This window comes from Acomys minous (genome assembly GCF_964271855.1).
Source record: "Acomys minous genome assembly, chromosome: 5".
Lineage (NCBI taxonomy): Eukaryota > Metazoa > Chordata > Mammalia > Rodentia > Muridae > Acomys > Acomys minous.
The window spans coordinates 124,124,450-124,148,938 of NC_140494.1; the positions used below are offsets into that span (position 1 = coordinate 124,124,450).

At 41.0% G+C, this 24,489-nt stretch overlaps 1 protein-coding gene across 2 annotated transcripts in view; it reads left to right on the top strand.

Moving 5' to 3' along the window:
* DENND4A (DENN domain containing 4A) overlaps positions 1-23,672 on the top strand; it is a 101,720-nt gene extending 78,048 nt beyond the window's left edge. For both annotated transcript variants that reach the window (XM_084783847.1, XM_084783848.1), the window contains 11 exons: positions 5,453-5,642; positions 7,096-7,190; positions 8,158-8,333; positions 8,423-8,569; positions 9,498-9,696; positions 9,931-10,185; positions 11,730-11,847; positions 11,955-11,981; positions 12,442-12,604; positions 12,764-12,828; positions 19,937-23,672. In XM_084783847.1, the coding sequence (XP_084639973.1) occupies positions 5,453-5,642; positions 7,096-7,190; positions 8,158-8,333; positions 8,423-8,569; positions 9,498-9,696; positions 9,931-10,185; positions 11,730-11,847; positions 11,955-11,981; positions 12,442-12,604; positions 12,764-12,828; positions 19,937-20,073 (1,572 nt within the window). In that variant the 3' untranslated portion in view covers positions 20,074-23,672. The remainder of the gene's footprint in view (positions 1-5,452; positions 5,643-7,095; positions 7,191-8,157; positions 8,334-8,422; positions 8,570-9,497; positions 9,697-9,930; positions 10,186-11,729; positions 11,848-11,954; positions 11,982-12,441; positions 12,605-12,763; positions 12,829-19,936) is intronic.
* The last annotated feature ends 817 nt before the right edge of the window (positions 23,673-24,489 follow it).

A 24,489-nucleotide genomic window follows, 5' to 3' on the forward strand; every position in this document is an offset into this window, starting at 1 on the left:
CAGGTTGGCCTCAGACTCACAGAGATCCACCTGCCTCTGCCTCCCTGAGTGCTGGGATTACGAACATGTGCCACTGTGCTCAGCCTAAGTTTTTTTTAATTGACATGCATGTATCTGTGTGCCTATGTGAGTTCATGTGAAACATCTATGTGTAATTGCAGAGGCCAAAAAAGGGTTTAGGATTCCTAGAAACTGTAGTTACAGACAGTTGTGAGCTGCCATGTGGGTGCTGGGAACAAAACCCAGGTCCTTTGCAAAAAGAGTGAATTGTCTTAATCGCTGAACTATCTCTCCATCCCCAAGACAATTTTTTTAACTTGAGTATTAGCCTGTTACAAGAAAAATCCTAATTTCATTATTTCATTCAGAATATACATTTTTCTCAGTGTCCAGTCAAAAGTTACTGACCAGGAGTATGCTATCTCCTCCTGGGTCGGATGAAGTATCTTGTAACAGACTTGTATTTCTCCAAAGAAAAAAAATGTATATGTATATGTAATATAGAAAGTATGTGTTGCGCCGGGTGTGGTGGCGCACGCCTTTAACCCCAGCACTCAGGAGGCAGAGGCAGAGGCAGGCGGATCTCTGTGAGTTGGAGGCCAGCCTGATCTACAAAGCAAGTCCTAGGGAAGAGCCTGCATTGTCTTTAAAACCAGCAACCACTTTCCCCGAGGAGATGCCAGGCAAGACAATGCTGATATTTCTCCAATGCCCACCAGTTATTGTCTTAGATGTCTAAGGAAGTTACTAGAAGTGATATAAAGTGTGGTCCATGAGGAGGTAAGCTGTACCGCCAAAGAAGTAATTCATTCAAGTGGAATTCTGGGAAATGTGCAGGAATGGTTTTTAAGGGTGAGGGACAATGGAAAGACCCTAAACACAGGATTAGGCTGTGTTTATCAGTGTGGACCCATTGGACAGACACTCTGAATTTAGTATAAAAGCTTGAGCAGTTAAAGTATTTGTCAAAAGATGGCCGGCTAGGAAGGAATGGGAGAGGCCTGATATCCCATGAGACAGGTAAACAGAAAGTCTCTGACAAAGAATTCTTAGGAGTCCCATGGTGAGAAGAGTTAGCATCTGTGAGCTGCCAAAAGGGAAGAGCTTTGTTGAGTAGTTTCCCCAGTCCTGGCAGGCATATGTCTGGGGCTGAGGGTTCAGCTTAGTGGTAGGGCTCTTGGCTGGCATGCCCAGTAGTACTTCCCTCATTTCCCAGAAAATCTGTTCTAGTAATACAGGCAAATCATGGAAAACCTAGATTTGATTTTGTTTAGTCTTGTGATTAAATCACAATAATCAGTTTTTACTTAGCGCGCGCGCACACACACACACACACACACACACATACACACACACACACACACACACACACAAAGCTTTTCTTGAAGGAATAAAATACCTGGCATCCTTATCAGAAATAGGTAATGGAAGCAAATGATCCCGATACTTGTATTAGGCTTTTGCTTTGCTTTCTGTTGCTGTGCTAGAGACCATGACCAGAAGCAACTTAGAGAGGAAAGAGTTTGTTTGGCTTGCATGTTCCAATTACAGCCCATCTCCGATCAGGGAAGTCAGGGCAAGAACTCAAGCCAGAACAGAGGCAGAAGCGCTGAAGGAACACTTCTTACTGCCTTGTTCTCCATGAGTTGCTCTGCCTGCCTCTACCCAAGACTGCCTACCTCGGGCCAACACCACCCGGAGTGGCGTGGGCTCTCTAACCTCATTGCCCACAGATTATTATTATAGGTGAGTCTGATTGGAGGCATTTTCTAAATTGAGGTCCTTCATCCCAGATAACTCTAGTTTGTGACAAGATTTGGAGCAAGGAGACAAAACAAATAAAAACCAAACCAAACTAAAACAACAACTACAACAAAAACTAGCACAAAAACCCAGTCTTTAAAAAAGCACAACACAACAAAATAGTCAAACACTCACATCACCTGTAACTCCAGCTTCACGCAGGGTATGACACTTCTGACCTCTTCAGGCACCTGTACTCATGTGTATATACCATACATATAATTTTTAAAAAATTTTTTTGGTTCTTTGCACCTGGGGAAAAATACTCAAGGTTGTACTCTAGTCTCTGTATATACTCATCCATATGTCTAATTTTTTTTTAACTTCAGCTGATAGTTGGATCCAGTGTGATAACATAAGACCATTGCAGCCTACCCTATCTCCCCTTACTATAAACTCCAGAAAAAAATATAAAAGCAACTAAGGATCCTACAAAGTAAGTAAGAAATGATGGAGGTTCAAAGAAAGACCCTCACAGAGATGGGTTTTCTGTTTTTTCTTACCATACTTCTTTGGCCAAAGAACAGTATGATGGGCCTCAGTAACTCTTAAGAACTAAAACCACAGAAGAAACTTTTTTTTTTTTTGAGATAGGGTTTCTCTGTGTAGCCTTGGCTGTCCTGGACTCACTTTGTAGACCAAGCTGGCCTCGAACTCACAGAGATCCACCTGCTTCTGCCTCCTGAGTGCCGGGATCAAAGGTGTGCACCACCAGGCCTGGCTGAGAACCCATATTTTATACACAAAATATATCAGGGAAGAGGCCTCTATGGATTAAAGAGTTGACAGAAATCTTATCTAAGTCTCAGCATAATCCTTGATCTTCACACATGAGGGTTAGATGCAGACTAACAGAGAAGACTGAGTGAAAAGTACGTAAAAAGAACAAAACACAGAAAACGCAACCTGAGTACAACTTAACGTTGGTCTACAACTAAAGTATCCATATTCCCCTTTGCGTAGCGCGTGTCTACACAAAGCTAAGATATGGAGTCAGAGGAATCTGGAGGTTAAGGTCATCCTCAGCTCGTTATGTAGTAATTTCAGTGCCAGCCTCGGCTGTGTGAGACCTTCTCTCAAAAAGGTGATGTAAAGAACTAGACCGGACGCCGGCCTGGTGGTGCACACCTTTAATCCCAGCACTCGGGAGGCAGAGGCAGGAGGATCGCTGTGAGTTCGAGGACAGCCTGGTCTACAAAGTGAGTCCAGGACAGCCAAGCCTACACAGAGAAACCCTGTCTTGAAAAACCAAAAAAAAAAGAAAAGAAAGAAAGAAAGGCTGGGCAAAGTGGTGCACACCTTGTGGTTTCAATGCTCACGAATCTGAGGAAGGGTTACCCTTAGGCTTAGACTAAGGGAAGTTGTCCTCTGACCTCCACAAAAACCCCTTCTGTACATAGCATAAGCAGCTGCTAACAACCAAAGCCAGCTACATGAAAACTGAAGTTAGATAGGTAAACTTTGTCAACAAAAAAGGAAGAAACAAAGCAAGAAAGAGAAGCAGGGGGTTATAACTCAGTGGTAAAGTGCTTGCTCAGCATGAAATGAACTCAGCATATGGGCTCAAGAGCAGAATGCAGATAATAGAAAAATCAGAAATGTACAGATCTGGGCTGGACAGATGTCTGAGCAGATCAACACCTACTGCTCTTGCAGAAGGTCTGGGTTCAGTTCCTAGTAGCCATGTGGTAGGTAGCTCACGGCTGGCTATAGCTCAAGTTCCAGGGCCTCTGTAAGCATTACACACACATGGCACACAGACGTACATGTAAGCAATGCACACAGAAACTAAAAAATCAGTCTTTTAAAAAAGTGCACAGAGCCTTAGAGGCTTGTTGGATGAGAGGTGTAAATAAGAGAGATATAGTTGTTGCTTCAAAAGGATTGAAGAAAGTGATTATTGTCGAAAAAATATTTGAAGTAGTAATACTGTAACTTACGAAACTTGGAGAGGAAATGTAAATTTACAGATAGACATGACATAGCAAATTATAAAAGGATAGACTTAAAACCATGTCTGGGCCATTGAGATTGATCACTGGCAGGGAAGGTACTTGTACAAGCCTAGTAACTGAGTTCAGTCCCCAGAACCCATATAAAAGTGGAAGAGAGAACCAATTTTACAGTTACTCTCTGACCACCGCACATGGGCCATGCTACGGACCTCCAAAATAATAATAGATAATTAAAAATACATCTGTACATATCATAAGTGTGCTAACAGCCAAAGGCATATATAAAAAAACAACTCAATTTTTTATTTGTTTGTTTGTTTTTTCTTTTGAGACAGGGTTTCTCTTGTAGTCCTGGCTGTCCTAGGCTTGCTTTGTAAACCAGGCTGGCCTCAAACTCACAGAGATCTGCCTACCTCTGCCTCCCGAGTGCTAGGATTACAGGTGTGCACCACCATGCTCAGCTAAAATTTTTACATTCAATTTAAGATTTTTGTTCATCTGAGTTCTAGATATTTTTAAGATGTATTTCTTTATTATTATGTATACAGTGCTCTGCCTGCATGCACACCTGCAGGCCAGAAGAAGGCATCAGATCACCTTCACACCATATAGATGGTTGTGAGCCAGCATGTGGTTGCTGGGAATTGAACTCCGAATCTCTGGAAGAGCCCTATGAGCATATTCAGGGAGAAGAGGCCCCCTCAGTCACAGTCATAGGGGAAGGGAATAAGGGGGAAATGGGAGGGAGGGAGGAATGGGAGGATACAAGGGATGGGCTAACAATTGAGATGTAATATGAATAAATTAATAAAATATATTTTTAAAAAAAAGAATCTCTGGAAGAATAGCCAGTGCTCTTAACCTCTGAGCCATCTCTCTAGCCCTGAGTTCTAAAATCTTAATAAGAAATTTTCTTGAATTTTTGAAGTCAATTTTTTGTGAAAATTATTTTCTGGCTGTCATAGCATATAAATTATATCTCAATAAGATTTTTTTAATGAAAGCATATTTTCTGATCACAACAGAGTCAAACTAAAATTATTAATAAGTATGGTGTCAAGAAATCTAAAGTTATAATTAATTCATGAATCAAAGAAAAGATCACTGGACTGGAGAAATGGCTCAGTGGTTAAGAGCTCCGGGTGCCTCTCGAGAGCCTCAGGTAGGCTTGCAGCACCCACACTGAGCTCCACAGCTGGCTGTGGCTCTAGTTCCCGAGGATCCGATGCTTCTTCTGGCCTCCATGGGTATTGAGTGCACATTGTGCACAGACTACATGCAAGCAAAACAGCCACACACATAAGTAATTTTAAAGGCCAGCTGCTGTGGCTTGTACTTGTTTACAGCAGTAGGAGTCAGAGTTCAGAGTTACAGCAGTAGGAGTCAGAAAACACCTAAGGTTTTCATCTGGGCTGTAACAAAATGTTCATACACGCATACCTAAACACAGTGCACACACACACACAGACATGCACACCTAAACACAGTGCAAACACACACACACACACACACACAATTGCCTTTTAAAATTGGTTTGTTTGGTTGGTTTTTTGTTTTTTGTTTTTTGCAGAAGTTGTTATGTTGATCATCTGGGTGGAAGGTTACTACCTCTCAGATAGTTGTTTCTATCTGAGAAGTAACTTTTAAATAATAATTAAATGTGAAGGAAATTAAGCTTATAATTATGTTCTTAGGATCAAAGTTCTGATCGTACCAGTCTTTCTTCAGTGGGAGCCCAGGATTCTGAATCTACCTCTTTGACAGATGAAGATGTTTGCCATGAGTTGGAAGGAGCCACTTCCTCCCAAGAAAGCAGTGCCACTTCAGGGACCAAGGGAACCGATGTCAGCCGGGCCAGCCTGGGAAGCTCTGCCTCCTTAGAAGGTTTGCCCAGTTTCTGTCATGTTGCTGATTTGCAGTGTCTTTTTTTCTTACTGGGTTATTTTTTTTCGGTCTTAAAAGATTTGCATGGCAAACAAACAAATAAAAATGGGGTGGGGTGCCAGAACCAGGGCACTTTAGAGAAGTCTGGCTTCTGTCCCCATCCCTTCACACGATTTGCTTCTGTTCTAGAATTAACTTTTTCTCACTTTTTATTTTTTCACTTAAAAATGTAAACACAGGGTCCTTTTATATAACTTTACTATTTTGAAACTCAAAACGTAACAGGCACTGAACCCTTTCTCGCACATTGTTTCTTTCACTTAACAGACTGTCATGGTGCCCAAGTCATCCCTCCTGAGCGCCCCTCATCCATTTCACAGTGGCTTAGTTCATCGTGTGGCTATACCACTGCCTGCTGCTGAGCATTTGGTTTCCAGACTGAATAATGCTATACAACACTTGTGCCAGTGTATCTTTATGAGTTAATTCCCAAGTTGTCCTCGAAATAGTATTTCGAAGTTCCTTTTACAGATGCAGGCTATTTTGCATTTTCAGTAGCTGTATATTCAAGTGCCTATTTTTCTTTAGCCTTGTCAATATGACAAAACATGTTGGAGCTGGTAAGGTGGCTTAGTGGGTAAAGGTACTTGCCACCAAGCTAGATGACCTGAGTTGTCTTCCCAGGACCCACATGGTGAAAGGAGAGCATTGACCCCACAAGTTGTCCTCTGACCTCCACATGTATATTGCATATGCCTATACAGAAATACATACATACAAACATGCGCACATGCGTGCACAAATAATCCCCACCTGGTGCACTGTGCACTTGTTGCCTTCACCCAGTGGTACAATTTGGGATTTTTTTAGGAAGTCAAAAAGGTGAATGTGTCCACTGTACGTCAGGCTGTATTTTCTGGCCTGATACTCAGCCTGATACTAACCTGATGACTAAGCATGTTGACCAGCTTCTATGTTTTGCTGTGAGGAACCTGCTTCAGCTTAGTTTTTATGTGTATTTCTGTTGTAGAAATGAGATTGGTAATCTGGTCTTCAACACATTTAAGTAACGCCTGTAGTTTACACCTTTTTTTTTTTTCTTCATTGAAAAAGACTTTCTCAACTGGTTGGTGGTGGCAGTGGCACATGCCTTTAATCCCAGCACTCTGGAGGCAGTGGCAGCAGATCTTTGTGAGTTCAGTGCTAGCCTGGTCTACAAAGTAAGTTCTAGGAGAACAGAGAAAGCCTGTCTTGAAAAACCAAAAAGGAGGAGGAGGAAGTGTTGGAAGCGGAAGAAGCAAAGAGACTTTCTCATTAGTTATTTAGTTTTTCTAAATTACTTTTGGCATGCTTAATAGAATTAGTTAGTGTTTTATCAGAATTTATGGGAGAAATTATTCTTAAATCGCTCCTCCTCAGTTTTCATGGTTTTGCTCTTTATTTTTCCAATCAGGATCCCTGTCAAAGTTTGCCTTACCTGGAAAGTCAGAACCTGCATCTTCCCTCAACACCAGTAATGCAAATATCTTCCAGAACTATGCAATGGAGGTACTGTTGTCTTCACAAGAGCACCTGCGTACTGCTTTGGGAAGGCACATTGCTTTAGTGTTGATGGTTGTTGGTGGAGTGATAAAAGTTGAACATGTATCCTCTGAAATTTCAGAATGGTTTTTGATACCTGTTATTTCAAGTCATTGATGGCATGTGGTTATTAGCACACTTGCAAGCTTCTTGGAAATTTGTCAACATATAAAATATTTTCACTTTCAACATTTGTATTTATAACTTGTTATGCTTATGTTCTCCTTGAACATTTATTTTTGCATCATAAATATGGCCAGTTTTATTGCGCAAACAAATTTGAAGAAGGTAAATAACTAGTCTGGCTTTGTTGTCAGTTCCCATTCTTCATTCTTTATTAGTTTGAAGATTTCTCACTCCCTTAAAATGAAAAGGTTATACCTTTATGCTTTTAAAAACTTGCCCCAATTTTTCTGAAAAATACTGCTTCCAAGAATTTTGTTAAATGTGGTTGCTCTTTCACACTAACTTACATGAAGAAATTTGTTTCCTCTGGAATATAAATAGTGAGCACTGGGGGGCTGGAGAGATGGCTCAGAGGGCCTGAGTTCAATTCCCAGCAACCACATGGTGGCTCACAGCCATCTATAGTGTGATCTGGTGCCCTCTTCTGGCCTGCAGGTATACAAGTAGGCAGAGCACTGTATACATAATAAATAAATCTTTAAAAAAAAATAGTGAGCAATGACACAGAGTTTACATTTCTGTGTCTTCAGAAATTTCTTTTATGAACTGCAACGGCAGCATGCACATAACGTACGAGCTCTGTCATGGTACACGGCTATACATGTACATGTGGCTGTGTGTGCTGAAATCTTTCATTAATGCCTCAGAATCGTTGAGAGCTTCACTTTTGCAATGGGTTTCTTAACTAAAATGTGTCTTAACCTGCTGCATGCAGACCAGCTTGCCTAGCAAATGTCCTCTCCCCTAGGTCCTCATCTCTAGCTGTTCTCGGTGTAGAACTTGTGACTGTCTTGTCCATGATGAGGAGATCATGGCTGGCTGGACAGCAGATGACTCCAATCTCAATACTACGTGCCCATTTTGTGGCAATCTTTTCTTACCCTTTCTGAATGTTGAGATCAGAGATTTAAGACGACCTGGAAGGTAAGAGCCTACCTTTTCCCCCTTGATGCTTAAGGATACTGTTCCCTAAAATACCTCTTTTCTCAAAATGTCTTTGATTAACATCCTAGATATTTCTTGAAGTCCAGCTCATCAACAGAAACTATGCACTCTGCATCCTCCTTCGCAAGTCGGACACGGCAGCCTTGCATTTCCGCCTCAGCCTCTGGTCTGGACACATCTGCTCTCTCTGTTCAAGGGAATTTTGATCTAAATAGGTAAGTATGACTGTGGAGAATTCTAACTACATACGTTATACATGCTGTCCGAGCATGGTGGTGCACGCCTGTAGTCCCAGCACTCGGGAGGCAGAGGCAGGTAGATCACTGTGAGTTCGAGGCCAGCCTGGTCTACAGAGTGAGTCCAGGACAGCCAGGGCTACACAGAGAAACCCTGTCTCGGAAAAGAAAAGAAAGGAAAAACTATCTGATAGTACAGTTGAAGTTTATAGTGACCGCCGTCTCTCTCTCTCTCTCTTCAGGTACTAATGCCAACTTCTATTTTAGAATATTTTATTTTCTGTTTATGAATATATAGTAGTATAAGAAAACTTTTGGAGCTGATGTAAAACTGTAAAATTAAAGCATATATAGGAACCCCATATAAATAATCTATATTTAAATATGGAAACTTGACTCCTTTTTGCAAAAATTCCAGATTCATCATATGTAGCCAGATAGGTGAAGCCATGATGTTAGCTGTGTGTGCAAAAAATAAAATGCCTATGGAGTGCTGGCAAGGCTGACGCAACCCATTGGATCATAAATACTTAGACCATAAAACCATAAAAGTGTATGTGCACCTTCTCTCATTCTGTTTCCCTTGTGTCCACTGTCCCTGTCTGCAACCCCTGAAGCAGTATGTGTCCAGTCGCTCCGTTGTGTATGCCTCAGGGCTGAGTAAGATCTCACTAACCATCTTGAATAAATGAAACGCACCTTGAATATTGAAAGTTTGTTTGATATAAACGAAATTTGGCCCCATTACCACATTGCTTAAGATATATCTTATTTCCTAGTTGATGACCAAGTAGTACATTTTCTTTTATTTATTTGCTATAATCAGCTCTGATTCTTTTTTTAAAAATGTTCTAGATAAGATAAGATAGCCTAAACACTGATAGGATTTTTTTTTTTAATGTTCAAGCAAATCTACACTGCAGGAAAATCCCTGTGCCCGAAGTATTCAGATCCCTGCTCACAGATCAAAAACTGTTATGTCCAAATGCCCACTGTTCCCAATGGCCAGGAGCATTAGTACATGCGGCCCCCTGGATAAGGACGATCCTGGAGGACAGAAGCTCATTCCTACAGGCAGCCTGCCCGCGACTTTACAGGGAGCTACAGTATGTATTTCCGTGTTTTTCTCATTTGTAAATTGATTATTTACACAACTTTGTTCCCCTTAGTCCTAAAGACCATTATTTAGCTTCAACTATAATATTGTCAGAGTCTCGTTCCACGATGTAGCTCTGTTACCTTTCCACTCATGGAAATCACAGGCATTTCAAATATGTTCTAAGTTTAAGATGATAATGCATCCTCGTTCTCACGTCTGTCATGTATGATTTCATTCACAGGATTCTTTAGGGTTAGAATGGCACCTCCCAAGTCCAGACCCTGTCACTGTTCCATACCTCAGTCCCTTAGTGGTGTGGAAGGAACTGGAGAGCTTACTGGAAAATGAAGGTGACCATGCAATAACAGTGGCCGACTTCGTGGACCATCATCCTATTGTCTTCTGGAACTTGGTGTGGTATTTTAGACGTCTCGACTTGCCCAGTAACTTGCCTGGATTGATTCTTTCTTCTGAGCACTGTAACAAGTATTCGAAGGTATGAGAGTCAAGTTAAGACGCAATGCTTCAGTCATCATCATCATACTGTTTGCATATTCCTAATGATACACAGTAAGGTTTATTTTTATATTTGCTACTTTCACTACCATTGGAATCATCACATAAACAGAATTTTCTTCAGTTGCTTTCACAGACTAACAGTTTCTCCAAATAACACAAAGCATGATTATTGAGTCTTTGTTATCACTTGAAGAACAATGTAGGGGTCACTCTTACGGTAAAGGTTTGTGAGCTGGCCCCCACCATACTTCCTTCAAAACTAAGAAGGATCGGTCCTTTTCAGGAGCATGTCTACTTCATATTGCAAGTGTGCACTGCCATTCTCCTCACCTCCTTACTCTGAGTTTTATTATGTTTTCTTATCTGTTTAATCAGGTTTTTAAAACCCAGAGCTTCACGCATGCTATGCAAGGTCCCTGCCAAGGGGATTCACCCCCAGCCGTTCTCTATGCACATTTCTGTGTTTCCCATCTGTGTGTGTGCACAGATGCATAGCGTGGGCCCAGCCCAGCCTCGGGAGTCAGCGCTTACCCTCCACCTTGTTTTGAAGCAGGGTCTTTTGTTGCTTTTCTGCTGGGTCCTCCAGGCTTGCCAGTCCACAGGCTCCTAGGACGTCTGTGTCCACCTGTCCCCTGTGGGCACTGGGGTTACACACATTCATGTTACCGCATCCAGCTTTTATGTGGGTTCCAGTGATTTGAACTCAAGTCCTCACACTTGTGTACCGGGCACTTAACCCACCTAGTCATCCACCAGCCCTGATGTGTTGTTCTGTAAGGCTGTTTTTACCTTTTGTTACGCGGGGCCACTGACGTGCAGTCTCGAAGCTCAGGAGCCTTTTGTCTTCTCCCTTGTACGTGCATGTCTGTGATCATGCATGGACTTTTGGTTTTTTCCAGTACATTATAATAGTGTACATAGATGAGTGACAGAAATATTAATGTTGGCATAATTTTCTTGTCTGGGAAAGAGTTTTGAACTGAAAAATAGTGAGTAGACGGAGTAGGCCTGCTGGGTTCGTTTTTCCTCCTATGGATTCTTGAATTATAAGCAGGGACAAAATTACCCCTGTGAGATGTTCTTCCTCATTCAGCTCAGGTGCCGTGTTAAATCTGCTGCTTAGTGTCATTAGCCTCTCACCCCAGCAAGTCTCCCTTCAAATGTGCAGAACTAAGTAATTTTCTGGTTTTTTCCCTCTTCTATGTGTGTGTCTTTAAATTTTTATAAGGCATACGATATCTAGTTTATGTCGACTTGACACAAGCTACAGTCTTTTGGGAAGAGAAACCCTCCATTTATAAAATGTCCCATCAGACTGGCCTTTGGGAAAGCCTGTCGAACATTTTCTTAATTAGTGGTGGATGTGCGACCTGAGAGTTGTAAAGCTGAAATACCGTCTCCTCCCCAAGTTGCTTTTAGTCCTATTGCATTATCACAGCAGTGGAAACCCTAAGACAGGCTTCATAAAATATTTACAAAATCATGTAAGGATTAATAGTAAATTTTTATTTTACAACACAGATTCCCCGCCACTGTATGTCTGAAGATAGCAAATATGTTTTAATTCAGATGTTATGGGACAACATGAAATTGCATCAGGATCCAGGGCAACCCTTGTACATCCTCTGGAATGCCCACAGTAAGTGCCACCCTAGAGTGCTGCCTTCAGGAGACTCATCTCCGCGAGTTGTAAAGCCTCCACTCTGTGTAATTGACTTCTCTGTCACTGTGCTTTCTGTCTTACAGGTCAGAACCGCACTCTTCTGTTTGAGAGTGAGTGAGCTGATGTCAGCGCCGCCCTCTGCAGAGCTGAGCTCTGATGGTTTGGTTTGGGAGGGCTGCTCACCATGTGCTGAAGGGCTTGCTGGTGGTTTGTACTGGTCAGCTTAGAGAACATTGCTCGTCCCAATTTCTTCTTTTACTTATTGTTTGTTTCCATGCCTGGCTGCTGATGTAGACTTTCCTCTTGGGGCTCTATTAAAGAAAACTACTTTTAGTTGTATGTTTGAGGCCACAAAACTCTGCATCATTGTGTCTTTGTTTGTCTTTTTCTTTTCTTCTCTTTTCTTTTTCCATTTTGCTTCTTTTATTTTTAAACTTCTATTCCTTTATCTAGTGTCCTTAATCTATCTTTAGTGCTTTCTAAGTTTTTTAACAATTGTTAGTTTCTGTTTAATTTATTTCTCCATTCTACATGAACATTTCCTTCATCTGCTGTTTTGTTCTTTTTCAGCTCAAAAGTATCCAATGGTCCATTTGTTACAAAAAAGTGATAACTCTTTTAACCAGGAACTATTGAAAAGTATGGTGAAAAGCATTAAAATGAATGATGTCTATGGACCCATGAGTCAGATTTTAGAGACACTGAATAAGTGTCCACATTTTAAAAGACAGCGGTAAGTCTTTGTAAAGGAACAGGTTAGCTCTCTAATGAGATGCTTCCTATTCGCTTCGTCATTTTTATACTATTCTGTGCATATGAAGCACAAAAGGGTTTGTAGAGAACATAAAAACTCAAAGGATTCTAATATTTTTCTCCATCTCTTTGCCCACAGGAGTTTATATAGAGAAATCCTATTTCTCTCGCTTGTGGCACTGGGAAGAGAGAACATTGATATAGGTAACTCAGCATCATAGACAATATAGTTATTTAGCATATTGTAAATTTTCAAGGGTTTTCATTGGTAGTCTTAGTTATTATGTCATTGCATTAGCTTGTTAGAAAAGTGGTTCTTTTAGTTTTAGCATCTCTTTAAGATGTATTATTTTTAAATGATGACTATGTACTTATCTGTATTTAAGTTTGTGCATGTAAGCAAGTGTATTTGGGTTTGGTTGGTTTGGTTTGGTTTTGGTTTTTTGGGACAGGGTTTCTCTGTGTAGCCTTGGCTGTCTGGGAACTCACTTTATAGAGCAGGCTGGCCTTGATCTCAGATACCCACCTACCTCTGCCTCCCAAGTGCTGGGATTAAAGGTATGTGCTGCCACTTCCCAGCAGATGAGTATAATATTTTAAATTAACATTTTAAAAACAGGCTAATTTAGTTAGAAGAAAATAAATGGTTCATAAAGAAGATAGAAATGGACAACTTACTTAGTCAAGTTGTTTTAAGGCCTCAGCTTTAAAAAGCTTTAGCTATTAGGGCTAGTGGGATGGCTCAGTGATTAAAGGTATATGGCCACCAAACCTGATGACCTGAGTTTGGGCCCTAAAAAACACATGATAGAGGGAGAGAACCCAAGTCCTGCAAGTTTTTCTGTAACCTGTGTATTTTCACCATAGCACATGTTCATGCAACATACACAAACACAAGAAGTTAAATAAATATGTTAAAAGCTATTTAGATATTAATTGAAGTCTTATAGAGGGCAATGTTTAAATTCTTTTTATTTTTTTATTTTTTTAATTAATTTATTCTTGTTACATCTCAATGGTTATCCCATCCCTTGTATCCTCCCATTCTTCCCTCCCTCCCATTTTCCCCTTATTCCCCTCCCCTATGACTGTGCCTGAGGGGGACTTCCTCCCCCTTTATATGCTCATAGAGTATCAAGTCTCTTTATTTTTTTCTGAGACAGGATTTCTCTTTGTAGCCTTGGCTGTCCTGGACTTGCTTAGTAGACCAGGCTGGACTCGAACTCATAGCGAATGTTTAAATTCTTTATTTAAAAAAAATAAGTGTAAGAAGCTGGCATGATGCTCAGTAGTTAAGGCCAAGCATGATAACCTGAGTTTGATGCCTGAAACCCACTGTGGAAGGAGATCTCTGACTCCCAAAAGATATCTTCTGGCTCTACATGTGCACATCATATCACACACACACACACAGACCACACACATACTTACTTCTGCATATGCACCCAACAACAATAATAAAAACTTTTAAAGTATGACCTAAGTAAATACAGTCAGGGGTAGCAAGATGGCTGAGCAGTGAAGAGCACTGCTGCGCTCCCAGAGGACTAGAGTTCAGTTCCCAGCATCCAAGTCAAACAACACACAGTCACATGTAACTCCAGCTCTAGGGGATCCAGTGCCCTCTTCTGACCCCCATGATCACCCACACACATGCACACAAGCACAGTCAGACATCATATACACATAAATAAAAATAAAATAAATCTTTATGTAGGCCACCTTACATGGGTTCTGGGATCTGAACTCAAGTCTTCATGGTGAGCAACAGGCTCTCTTAATAACTGAGCTATCCCTCCAGCCTCACAACCCTTCAAAACAAAATAAATATTTTTAAGAGAAAGAAACTACAATCATGGAACACTGTACTTGGGAAATTGCTAGTCACCTAGTTGAAACATTGAAAATCAAGAAATAAGCCGGGCGGTGGTGGTGTACACCATTAATCCCAGCACTCAGGAGACAGAGGCAGATGGATCTCTGTGAGTTCGAGGCCAGCCTGGTCTACAAAATGAGTCCAGGACAGCCAGGGCTGTTACACAGAGAAACTCTTTCTTGGAAAACCAAAAAGAAAAGAAAATCACGAAATAGGTAATAGAGAAGACTAGAGGAAACAGAATTGGGTTGGGTCTATAATTCTGTTTGTAAACACATATTTTATGTATTGACCTATCCTTGCCATTAAAAAAAAAAAAGGTTTTATATTACAGGCAGGAAACTTTGAGCAGAATGCTGTGAATATTTTCTTTTTATCTTAATGATTTGAGACACTAGAGGCTTAAATAAGTTTGACACATGATTTTCATATTTAATTAGAAAAATGATTATATAGAGATTGACAGAAATCAAAACTAGTAAAAGAAATAGTAAGGGCATTAAAATGATACACTAGAAAATATCTGGTTAACCTTAAGGGAGGAAAACATGTGAGGAAAGTATCAGAGTTATAAATACAAATCATAAAAAATAAAGTAAATACAAACATTCTTGATCAGAGATTAAATATGAACTGATTAAATTCTGCAAGTAAAAGGCAGATTATAAGAATAGATTTTTTAAAAAATATCCAGCAATATGCCATATTTAAGAGATACATTTTAGATTAAAAGACAGATATATAGAAAGTAAAAGGATTGAAAAGATAGGCCATACAGGTAGTCCTTAGGCCGGGCGTGGTAGTACATGCCTTTAATCCCAGCACTCGGGAGGCAGAGGCAGGTGGATCTCGATGTGAGTTCAAGACCAGCCTGGTCTACAAAGTAAGTCCAAGACAGCCAAGGCTACACAGGGAAACCCTGTCTAGAAAAAAACAAAAACAATTAGCCCATAGTTAAGATTTCTTTTGTTTGTTTGTTTGTTTTTTGAGACAGAGTTTCTCTGTGTAGCCTTGGCTGTCCTGGACTCGCTTTGTAGACCAGGCTGGCCTTTAACTCACAGTGATCCACCTGCCTCTGCCTCCTGAGTGCTGGGATTAAAGGTGTATGCCACCACCAGTTTCTATAGCTGTGATAAAACACCATGACAAAAAACAAGGAGAGGAAAGGGTTTATTTCATCTTATAACTCCCAAGTCATAATCCACCACTGAGGGAAATTAAGGCAGGTACCTGGAGGCACGAACTGAAGCAGAGGCCATTGAGGAATGCTGCTTACTATCTCACTCATCTTGGCTTGCTCAGCTTGTTTCCTTGTACAACTCGGAACCACCTGCCTGGGGTGGCACCGCCCACAGTGGGCCTTCCTACACCCATCAGTGGTGCTGCCCACAGTGGGCCTTCCCATACCCATCAGTGGCACTGCCCACATGGGCCTTCCTACACCCATCACTGCTAAGAAAATGCCCATCAGACCTGTCTGCACGCTATCTAACGGAGAGTCTTGTCAACTGAGGGTCCTTTTCCCCATAACTCTAGCTTGGGTCAAGTCGACAAAAACAAACAAATGAAAACTAACCAGGACAAATCCTCAAAAGAGAACTACAGTGACTATACAAAAATCAGGTAAAATAGACAATTAGAGACCAAAACATGTAAAACAAGAGCCAGTCTACCAAGGTGACACCATGATAAAAAATTTTCACCTTAGAAAAAAAGCATAGGCATAAATCCTTATGATCTTGGATTAGATGGCAGAGTGTTTTTTGTTGTTGTTGTTGTTGTTGTTGTTTATTTGGTTGGTTGTTTGGTTGGTTTGGGGTTTTTTGAGACACTATCTCTCTGTGTAGCCTTGACTGTCCTGGACTCACTTTGTAGACCAGGCTGGCCTCGAACTCATAGCAATCCATCTGCCTCTGCCTCCCAAGTGCTGGGATTAAAGGTGTGCACCACCATGCCTGGCTTAGCTGGCAGTTTCTTAAGTATATCATCAAAATCACAAGCAAGGGGCCAGTGAGATGGTTCAGCAGGTAAAGATGCTTTTTGTGTAAACCTGGCTACCTAGTTCAATCTCTAGAACCCACATAAAGGTGGACCGAGAGACCAGTTCTACAAAGTGTCCTCTGACCTCTACAGATGCACCATGGCATGCATACACACACACACACACACACACACACACACACACACACACACACACACACACACCATACTCTGGACAGCAACAAAATTAAAACACCATTAAAAATGAAAAGATAACACAAAAACTCATATAGCTGATATATGTGTCACATATCATATAGTAAAATCATATATCTGATAAAAGCATAGTATTCAGTATAAAGAACTTTTTATTTAAATGTTCAAAGTTTCATGTAAATGCAATGTATCTTTGTTATATCCATCCCACACTCCCTCTCTCCAGCTCTTTCTGTCCTCCTAAGATTATGTCCCTCCCAATGTTAGGCCTTTTTTTAATGACATACTAAGTCCAATTACTGCTGCTTACATATGCAGGGGGTATATGGTTATCCACTATGGCATGGGCAAAAAAAGCATTTATAACTTAGAAAAAGCAGTCCAATTTAAAACTTGGCAAAGGATTTCACCATTTATTTCTCCAACAGGAGATACACAAATTAACTAAAAAGCACAAGAGAAGATGAATTCAGTATCTTTATTCATACATAAAGTGCAAAGTCAAAAAAACAAATTACTACTTCACAACTTCTAGAATAACTAGCATAAGAAAAGAGCATGCGTTAGAAAGGATGTGGAGAAATTGGGGCCCACATATGTTGCTGGTGAGAATGTAAACTGAGGTGGCCACCAGAAACAGTTCTGTGTGTCATCAGAGGTTAAAACAGAGTTCCTGTGGCCCAGCAGTCCTGCTTCTGCGTAGATGCCCAGGGTCACTGGAGCGTGCACTCAGAGCCTCTGCAGGAGATGTTTGCCACATTCACAGTAACCAAAAGGGGAAAGTCCAAACGTGCCTCACCTGAGAGCTGGAGACATAAAATGTGGCATATTTGTCTTATAGAATATTGTTCATAGGTTAAAAATTGTTGAGCCAAACATGGTAGTGTGCTAGCACCTGGGAGGCTGGGGCAAGAGGCTCACAAGTTTAATGAAGACCAGCCTAGGCTGAAAGTGAATCTGAAAGTGAATCTGAGAACTGCCAAGATAAACAGAAGAACGAAGACAGATAAATCTACAACAGGCACCGGTCGTGGTGGCGCACGCCTTTAATCCCAGCACTCAGGAGGCAGATGCAGGTGGATCTCTGAGTTCCAAGCCAGCCTGGTCTACAAAGAAAGTTAGAAGGCAGCCAGAGCTACACAGAGAAATCCTGTCCTGGGGGAAAAATTGTACAACATGCAACACATATAATCCTGAATATTCGTAGCAAAAGAAACCACACAGGAAGAGTCACGTGTCTTACGTTTAAGTATATGTCAAGCATCCAGATAGAAAATAGGTCTGCTATTTCTAGTGCCTAGGAGAAGGGAATGAGTGGGAAGCTGTTGCCAGCTACTTTTGAGTATTTTTGGTAGGATGAAATATTGTGGAATTAGAGAGTGGTGATGATTGTACAATCTTGTGACTATACAAAAAGCAAAACAATAGGAAAACAACCACCTCACTCAGTTTTACTAAGTTATAAATTGGCAAATTGTATATATATATATATGTCAAGTATATCTCAAATTTATATATTTTATCTAACCAAAAAAGAATAGTCATGAAATATTTAAAGAAATATGTATTAGTTGGCTTTCCCTTGTAGAAGCCCATGTCACTATAATTTGGCCAGTGCAGACAGAGCTGGGAAAGTCAGTAGGACCAAATAGACTCTAGGAATAGGCAAGGACATCCAAGGGGAAATACCTGATAAAACTGGATAGGAAAGGCAGAGTATTAAAAGAATGCCAGGCCCTGGAGCCCCTGGGGAAGGTACTAGAACCTGAGATAATGAAGAATGCATTCTCAGAGCACGGCTTTTTAACTAATGAGGCAGAAAGATACCAAGAAAAAGCACTCGGCTTGTTTTTACTGTCCCTTTATTTTCTACCCAGTAGAACCCCAGAGCATATGCAGATTTTACTCTTGCCTTCTGATGAAGGGCATTGTGTTTAATAACCAAAGACGCTTTACGAGGTTGTGTTGTTGGCCCTCATCTCACATGAGCCTCCACTGGGCACCACTGTGGCACCATCTCATAGAGCAATGTTGATGGCTGCCATCTCCCCACAGCAGAATTATGAGACCTGAGTGAAATTCAGGCATAACTTACAGCCCACTAATGTTCCCAGGGTTTGTTTAAAGTAAACTAGGCCTAGTGGTACAGGCCTGTATCCTAGCCCCAAGAGGTGGAGGCAAGAGGATTGCAAGGTCAAAGACCTGCCTGGCCTTCAGAGTGAGTTCAAACTAGTCTAGGAAATGGAGCAAGACCCTGCTCAGAATGAAGGGCTAGGTAGGGTATAGCTAAGTGGCATAGAATTTGCTTATCATGTCCAAGGCCTTAGGTTCAACCTCCAGTACTGCCAAAATAATACAGTAATAATAATAGTTATAAAACTCCATCTATTTCCTATGAGAAAGAAGGAAAAATCACTTCAGGATGATATCAGAAGCTGTTTGGCTGTGCATGATGACATGTGGGTATAATCCTAGTTCTCAGAAGGCTGAGGTAGGTAAGATGCTATGAGCTACAAGCCAGCTCGGGCAACATAGTAAGCTAGCTCAAGGCCAGCCTATGCTACATTGATAGACAGTGCCTGAAAAGCTTAAAATATTAAAAAATTAAGTTTTTTCCCACCAAGTCCCCACAGTAGGAAATGTAGGTAATACATGTTTAGCTGTGAAAAAAAAATAAAATAAATCTTAAAAGTAAAAAAAATTGGACCCATTTTTTTTCTTAAGCTTGTTTTGTTGGGGAAAATTACCATGATTTTTTCTTTTTCTTGGCTCTAGCGCTTCACCTAGGTTCAGGACAAGGCACATGCTCCACCACAAGTACTTACTCTTTGTTTTGAGACAGGTTTTTCTTTAACTTGTTCTGTAGCCCAGGCCGGCTTTGAGGGCTCTTTCTGCCTCAGCTTCCCCAGTCCTTTACTGCTGGACTGTGACAAGAGGCTTACTCCATTGCTTATTCTTACTATCTTATTGAGCCTAAAAAACAAGTTACAAAAGTAAGTGTGTGGTATTCAGTGGGTTTACGTGCTGATGTTTTATGGACATTGTCCCATGCTGCCTGGCTCTGAGATGCTTTGTTCTCATGGTCCCCTTCTGCTGGTCCTGTATTTGTGGGCCTGTGGATGGCAGGGGTACCCTGAAGACACAGCCCTGACCCCTAACCTTGTGGTTTGTTACAGCAACTTGATTGTGGTCAATATCAGACATGAATTTCTCCTTTTATTTCTTAATGACATTTTGCAGATGCTTTTGACAAAGAATATAAGATGGCTTATGATCGTCTCACACCCAGTCAAGTCAAGAGTACACATAACTGTGACAGACCACCAAGTACGGGGGTGATGGAATGCCGGAAAACCTTTGGAGAACCTTATCTTTAAGATGTGTGTGTATATGTATACATTCAATATCTATTGTACAGTCAGTGCACAAAGTAACACTTTTAGGCTCTAAACTTCACTTTTTGAGAATGCATTTGTAAATGGATTGGAAAGTTCGGGCCGCTTATGTACAGAATGCTTGCGTGAGAGAACAGTGACAGAGAGGGAGAGAGCCACTTACTTCCCGTTTATTCTTTAGCGCCCCTGTAAAGTAGTTAAGTACTCTGTGATGAGGGAGTCTCTTTTTAAAAAAAAAAATGGTTGCCACAAAATTAGACAATGGCCTTTGGGTTTCTTTCGGAAGAGACAGGTGGGGAAATCATGTATGCAACGTAAACAGAAATATGAGATCAAAGTATCTCCTGTTCTCATGTTCTGACCATGAAATTGTATTATATATATTTTAAATAGTTTATAGTAAGTTGATATTTTTTTAATTTTTAAATTTAATATAGCAAACTTAAAATGAATTTAAACTTATGAACCAAGTGTTTATTTTCGTTGTCTGCTCTTTGCAGTAGTTAGCACAGCTGCAGACCTCTACATGTATATCTTACCTATATATTTTTTTTATTACTTGAGAGAAAGAATTTTAACACATCAGTGCTAGTGTCATTGTCCTCCTCGGATTGCATGCCAGCACCCCTAAATCTGACTGGTGAGAGTGAGTGATGGAGGGCAGGCCATGAAACCTGTGCAGGGAGTGCCAGACAGGGTGCCTACGCCATGGCCTCCGTCTCCTCCACTGTGAGTAGACGCAAACAGTACCCAGGGAAAATAGCTTACAATCCAAATATTGATTTAAAATTTATTATTCTATATGAAAACTTACATAAGGAAATATAATTGACAACTGACTCTTCCAACTTTCACCCAAAATATTGGGTATGAAACAAATTGCACTGTAAAATATGTATCTGAAATATGGTTTAATGGAATATTCTGTTAATAATATATAGAGAGAGATTCAAAGTTATTTTTGAAAGCAGAAAAATAGCACAGCCAGAGGGAATTTCCCATATTGAGGAACTTGGCTTTTTCAACAAGCTTCAGGGTCTGAAGTTCACGGGAGCTAACATGTAGAGAACTATACATAATCAGACAGTAAGTTCGGTGTTTAAACAGCATGAGTATTAAATTGACCTAAAATGGATTTTTAGTTTTATTATTTCTAAAATCACTTTCTATGAATAATTTCTCATTAAGGAAAAAGCATCCTTTGGCCTTTAGAATTAATTACTCATGTATTTTCAGTGTATGTGTGTACATTTGCAAACGCTGTCATTTGTAAAGGAAGGCTAGCCATTTTAAAAGGAAGAGAAAAGGGGATGGTCCCAAATTTGGTGTTTAAAGCCAGAGGAGTCCATGATACTTGACCTGGAAGTAATTGTCAGAGCCCCAAGACTCAGCAGCCACAGGAGAGCTGCCTTCCAGTTCCCACCAGGGCTGAGTAGCCAGGCTGAAGCGTGCACAACTTTTGCCCTCTGGCAAGTTGTGGGGAGAGCCTAAAATGTGAATCCTGAGTTCAGTTGGTTTGAGGCTGAACTTCCTTACTTGAAAACACTGGTGCTATGCACGTGTATACCCACCGCTCCTGTCGGATCCACTTCAGCCTCACTCTGCGTCACTGCAAACTGAGGAACGTTCCAGAGAGGCTTTCAGCGCTGGCTGTTGGTAAACTTCCCTTCACACAGGATTTGGGTTCTCGACCGACCGTGCTTTCTTCTTTCTTCTCTTCTGAGAACAGCCTGCACCGCTGCCCACAGGCAACCCGTGTGGTTTGTTCGCTTATATATGACAAACACAGAGGCAAAGCCAGTTCTTCATACTCGCTCAGAAAGCTGAGCGTGATTTCTGTCTCCTGCCCCACCCTGAGTTTCGTTTTCTGTCTCTGAATAAAGTTGTGTTTCTCCTGCTTCTAATCCCCAGGAAATATTATTGTATGAAACATGGAATAGAACTCAGTCCTGCTCCAAAGAAAACTAAAATAAGGATCATCTTTTGAAACAATTTACTACAAGCTGTTTTTCAGTTTTTAACTGATCATACATTTTGGGGAAATGTGGCCAATAGTGTTGGAGAGTGCTGCCCTTTTCCTCCACTGTTTAAGTTATCTTTCATTCTTAGTTTTGTTTATGTTTAAATTGTTAGAAATAAACCATGCTCTTGCTAGCATAGTTTGTTTAGGACTCTCATTAGGTTTGAATGTTATTCTGTGTATGTACATACTACTTTAAATATTCAATATTTTCCTCCTGTTGCCAGAGGTAGCTATTCATATTCTGACTGTGGTTTTTTCCCTTAACTTTTCTGAGGTTTTTTTTTTCCTAACCTTTAAACCCCAAAAACTATCAACTTATTATAAGGTTGTCTTCCCATTTTTGTATATAGAGAAATGACCCTGAAAATGTTGGTTCAGCATTTTAGACAATAAATACTTATTTTTACTTCATGCTGATAATTACTTATTGGTACAACTAACAAGCATTTATACTTAGCTAATCTTATATATAACTTGCATTGTATTTTAAATAACTTATGGAGGAAAAATTTTCTTTTGAAAAATGGGCAGTAGTTCAGCTTTACTTTATTTCTCCCACCATAATTTAAAGATTGCTTCCTGTCAGAGTAGGAGAGAGAACATGCACAGCCTTTGGAAGGCCTTGGCTTGGCCTTGTAGTTAGTGCGCCCATCCTGTTTAGATTGAGCACAAAGCCTCCTGTGAACTGAACTCCAGCAGCTGCCTGCTTTTATGGACATCAACGCCCTCAGAACCTGGAGTCTCATCGCCTCGCCCCATACTACCTTCCTTTGCTAGCTCCAGAGAAAGCCCAGGAGGAGGCGGGCACCTGTCTGTATGGGATTGCTGAGTCTGACTGCTGTGCGCGTGCTCACGTTCTGAGGCAGACTCTGCTGAGAAATGCCTCCTGTCCACAGCTGCTGTCCTTTACAACAGTTCTTTCCAAATGATTTTCTTTCTTTCTATCTATCTTTTTCTTTTTTGGTTTTTCAAGACAGGTTCTCTCTGTGTATCCTTGGCTGTGTATCCTGGACTCTCTTTGTAGACCAGGCTGACCTCGAACTCATAGTGATATGCCTGCCTCTGCCTCCCATGTGCTGGGATTAAAGGCGTACGCCACCATGCCCAGCACAAATGATTTTCTTTTATTGTAGCAACCGATGGAGTTGTCTATAAAGGAAATTTTCAGGTCTTACTCACTAATTACAGTAGAGGACCTGAAGACTAGAAGTACTCCTGTGGCTGTGCAGGCTGCCTTGGGCATGGGTATCCTTGCCAGGCTCTAGTGATCCTCTAGGTGTGGGCAGGCTGCTTCTGAGCCCTCTTTCTTCATAGGGACCAGTTACAGAACACTTAGGCTGACCCTGAAGATAAGGGCAGCTAATTATTTCCAGTTATCCGCCAACCTCTACTTTCAATATAAATTCCATTTCCTGCCTCCTCAGATCTCAATTGTTAAATGAATGAGAATTCTGATATAGACAGTGTTGTTTTTTTTAAAAAATGGATAAAACCATTTTCAGATCTATTGGCAGACAATATAATGTTCAAAATATATCCAGTCACTATTTTAGATTTATTTCGTTTATTTCGTGAGTATTGGTGTTTTGCCTGCACATACGTCTGTGTGAGGGTGTCTGACCATCTGACCTTCTGGAACTGGAGCTGCCATGTGGTTGCTGGGAACTGAACCCGCATCCTCTGGAAGAGCAGCCAGTGCTCTTAACCCCTGAGCCAACTCTCCAGCCCGTACGGTAGCATTTGAAAACATACCAATTTTCAAGTAGGTTCGTTTTCATTTGTTGTATAAAATGTTAATGCATTTCATCAGGAAGCCCTTCATATTTTTAGAATTGTGGCCCATATCTCCTGCTAGGGCATCGAGGAACTGCAGCTACAGGTGGAGGGAGAGGACACCCTGCAGCCACCATTGCCTGTGACAGCTCAGACTTCTAGACTCAAAGACTAGGTGGGAACTGCTTCGGGTAATTCTACATCATTTGCTATCAGATGAAGGGGCCATCTCAACATTATCTTGGCGTGTTAGCATACCGGTTTATCTTTTTTTTTTTTTTTAAGGCATGCTTTTATAAATGGGTTTATAGATATACATCACAAGTTGAATTGGTTCTTTTAGAAGTTACACAAATTGGCCTTGAGAAGTGGATCTGCAGTAAAGAGTGCCTCTGCTCTGCTGGAAGACATAAGTGCAAATCCCAGTGTCCACACCAGTGGCACCCACTCTAGCTCCAGGAGATCCAGCACCCTCTTCTGACTTCTATTGGTGCATGAACATGTGTGAGTGTAAACACACACACAACATCCTAAGAGCTACAACCCAGTGGTGCTACCTTTGCCTAGCACAGTAGTTGTCAACCTATGGGTCATGCCCCCTT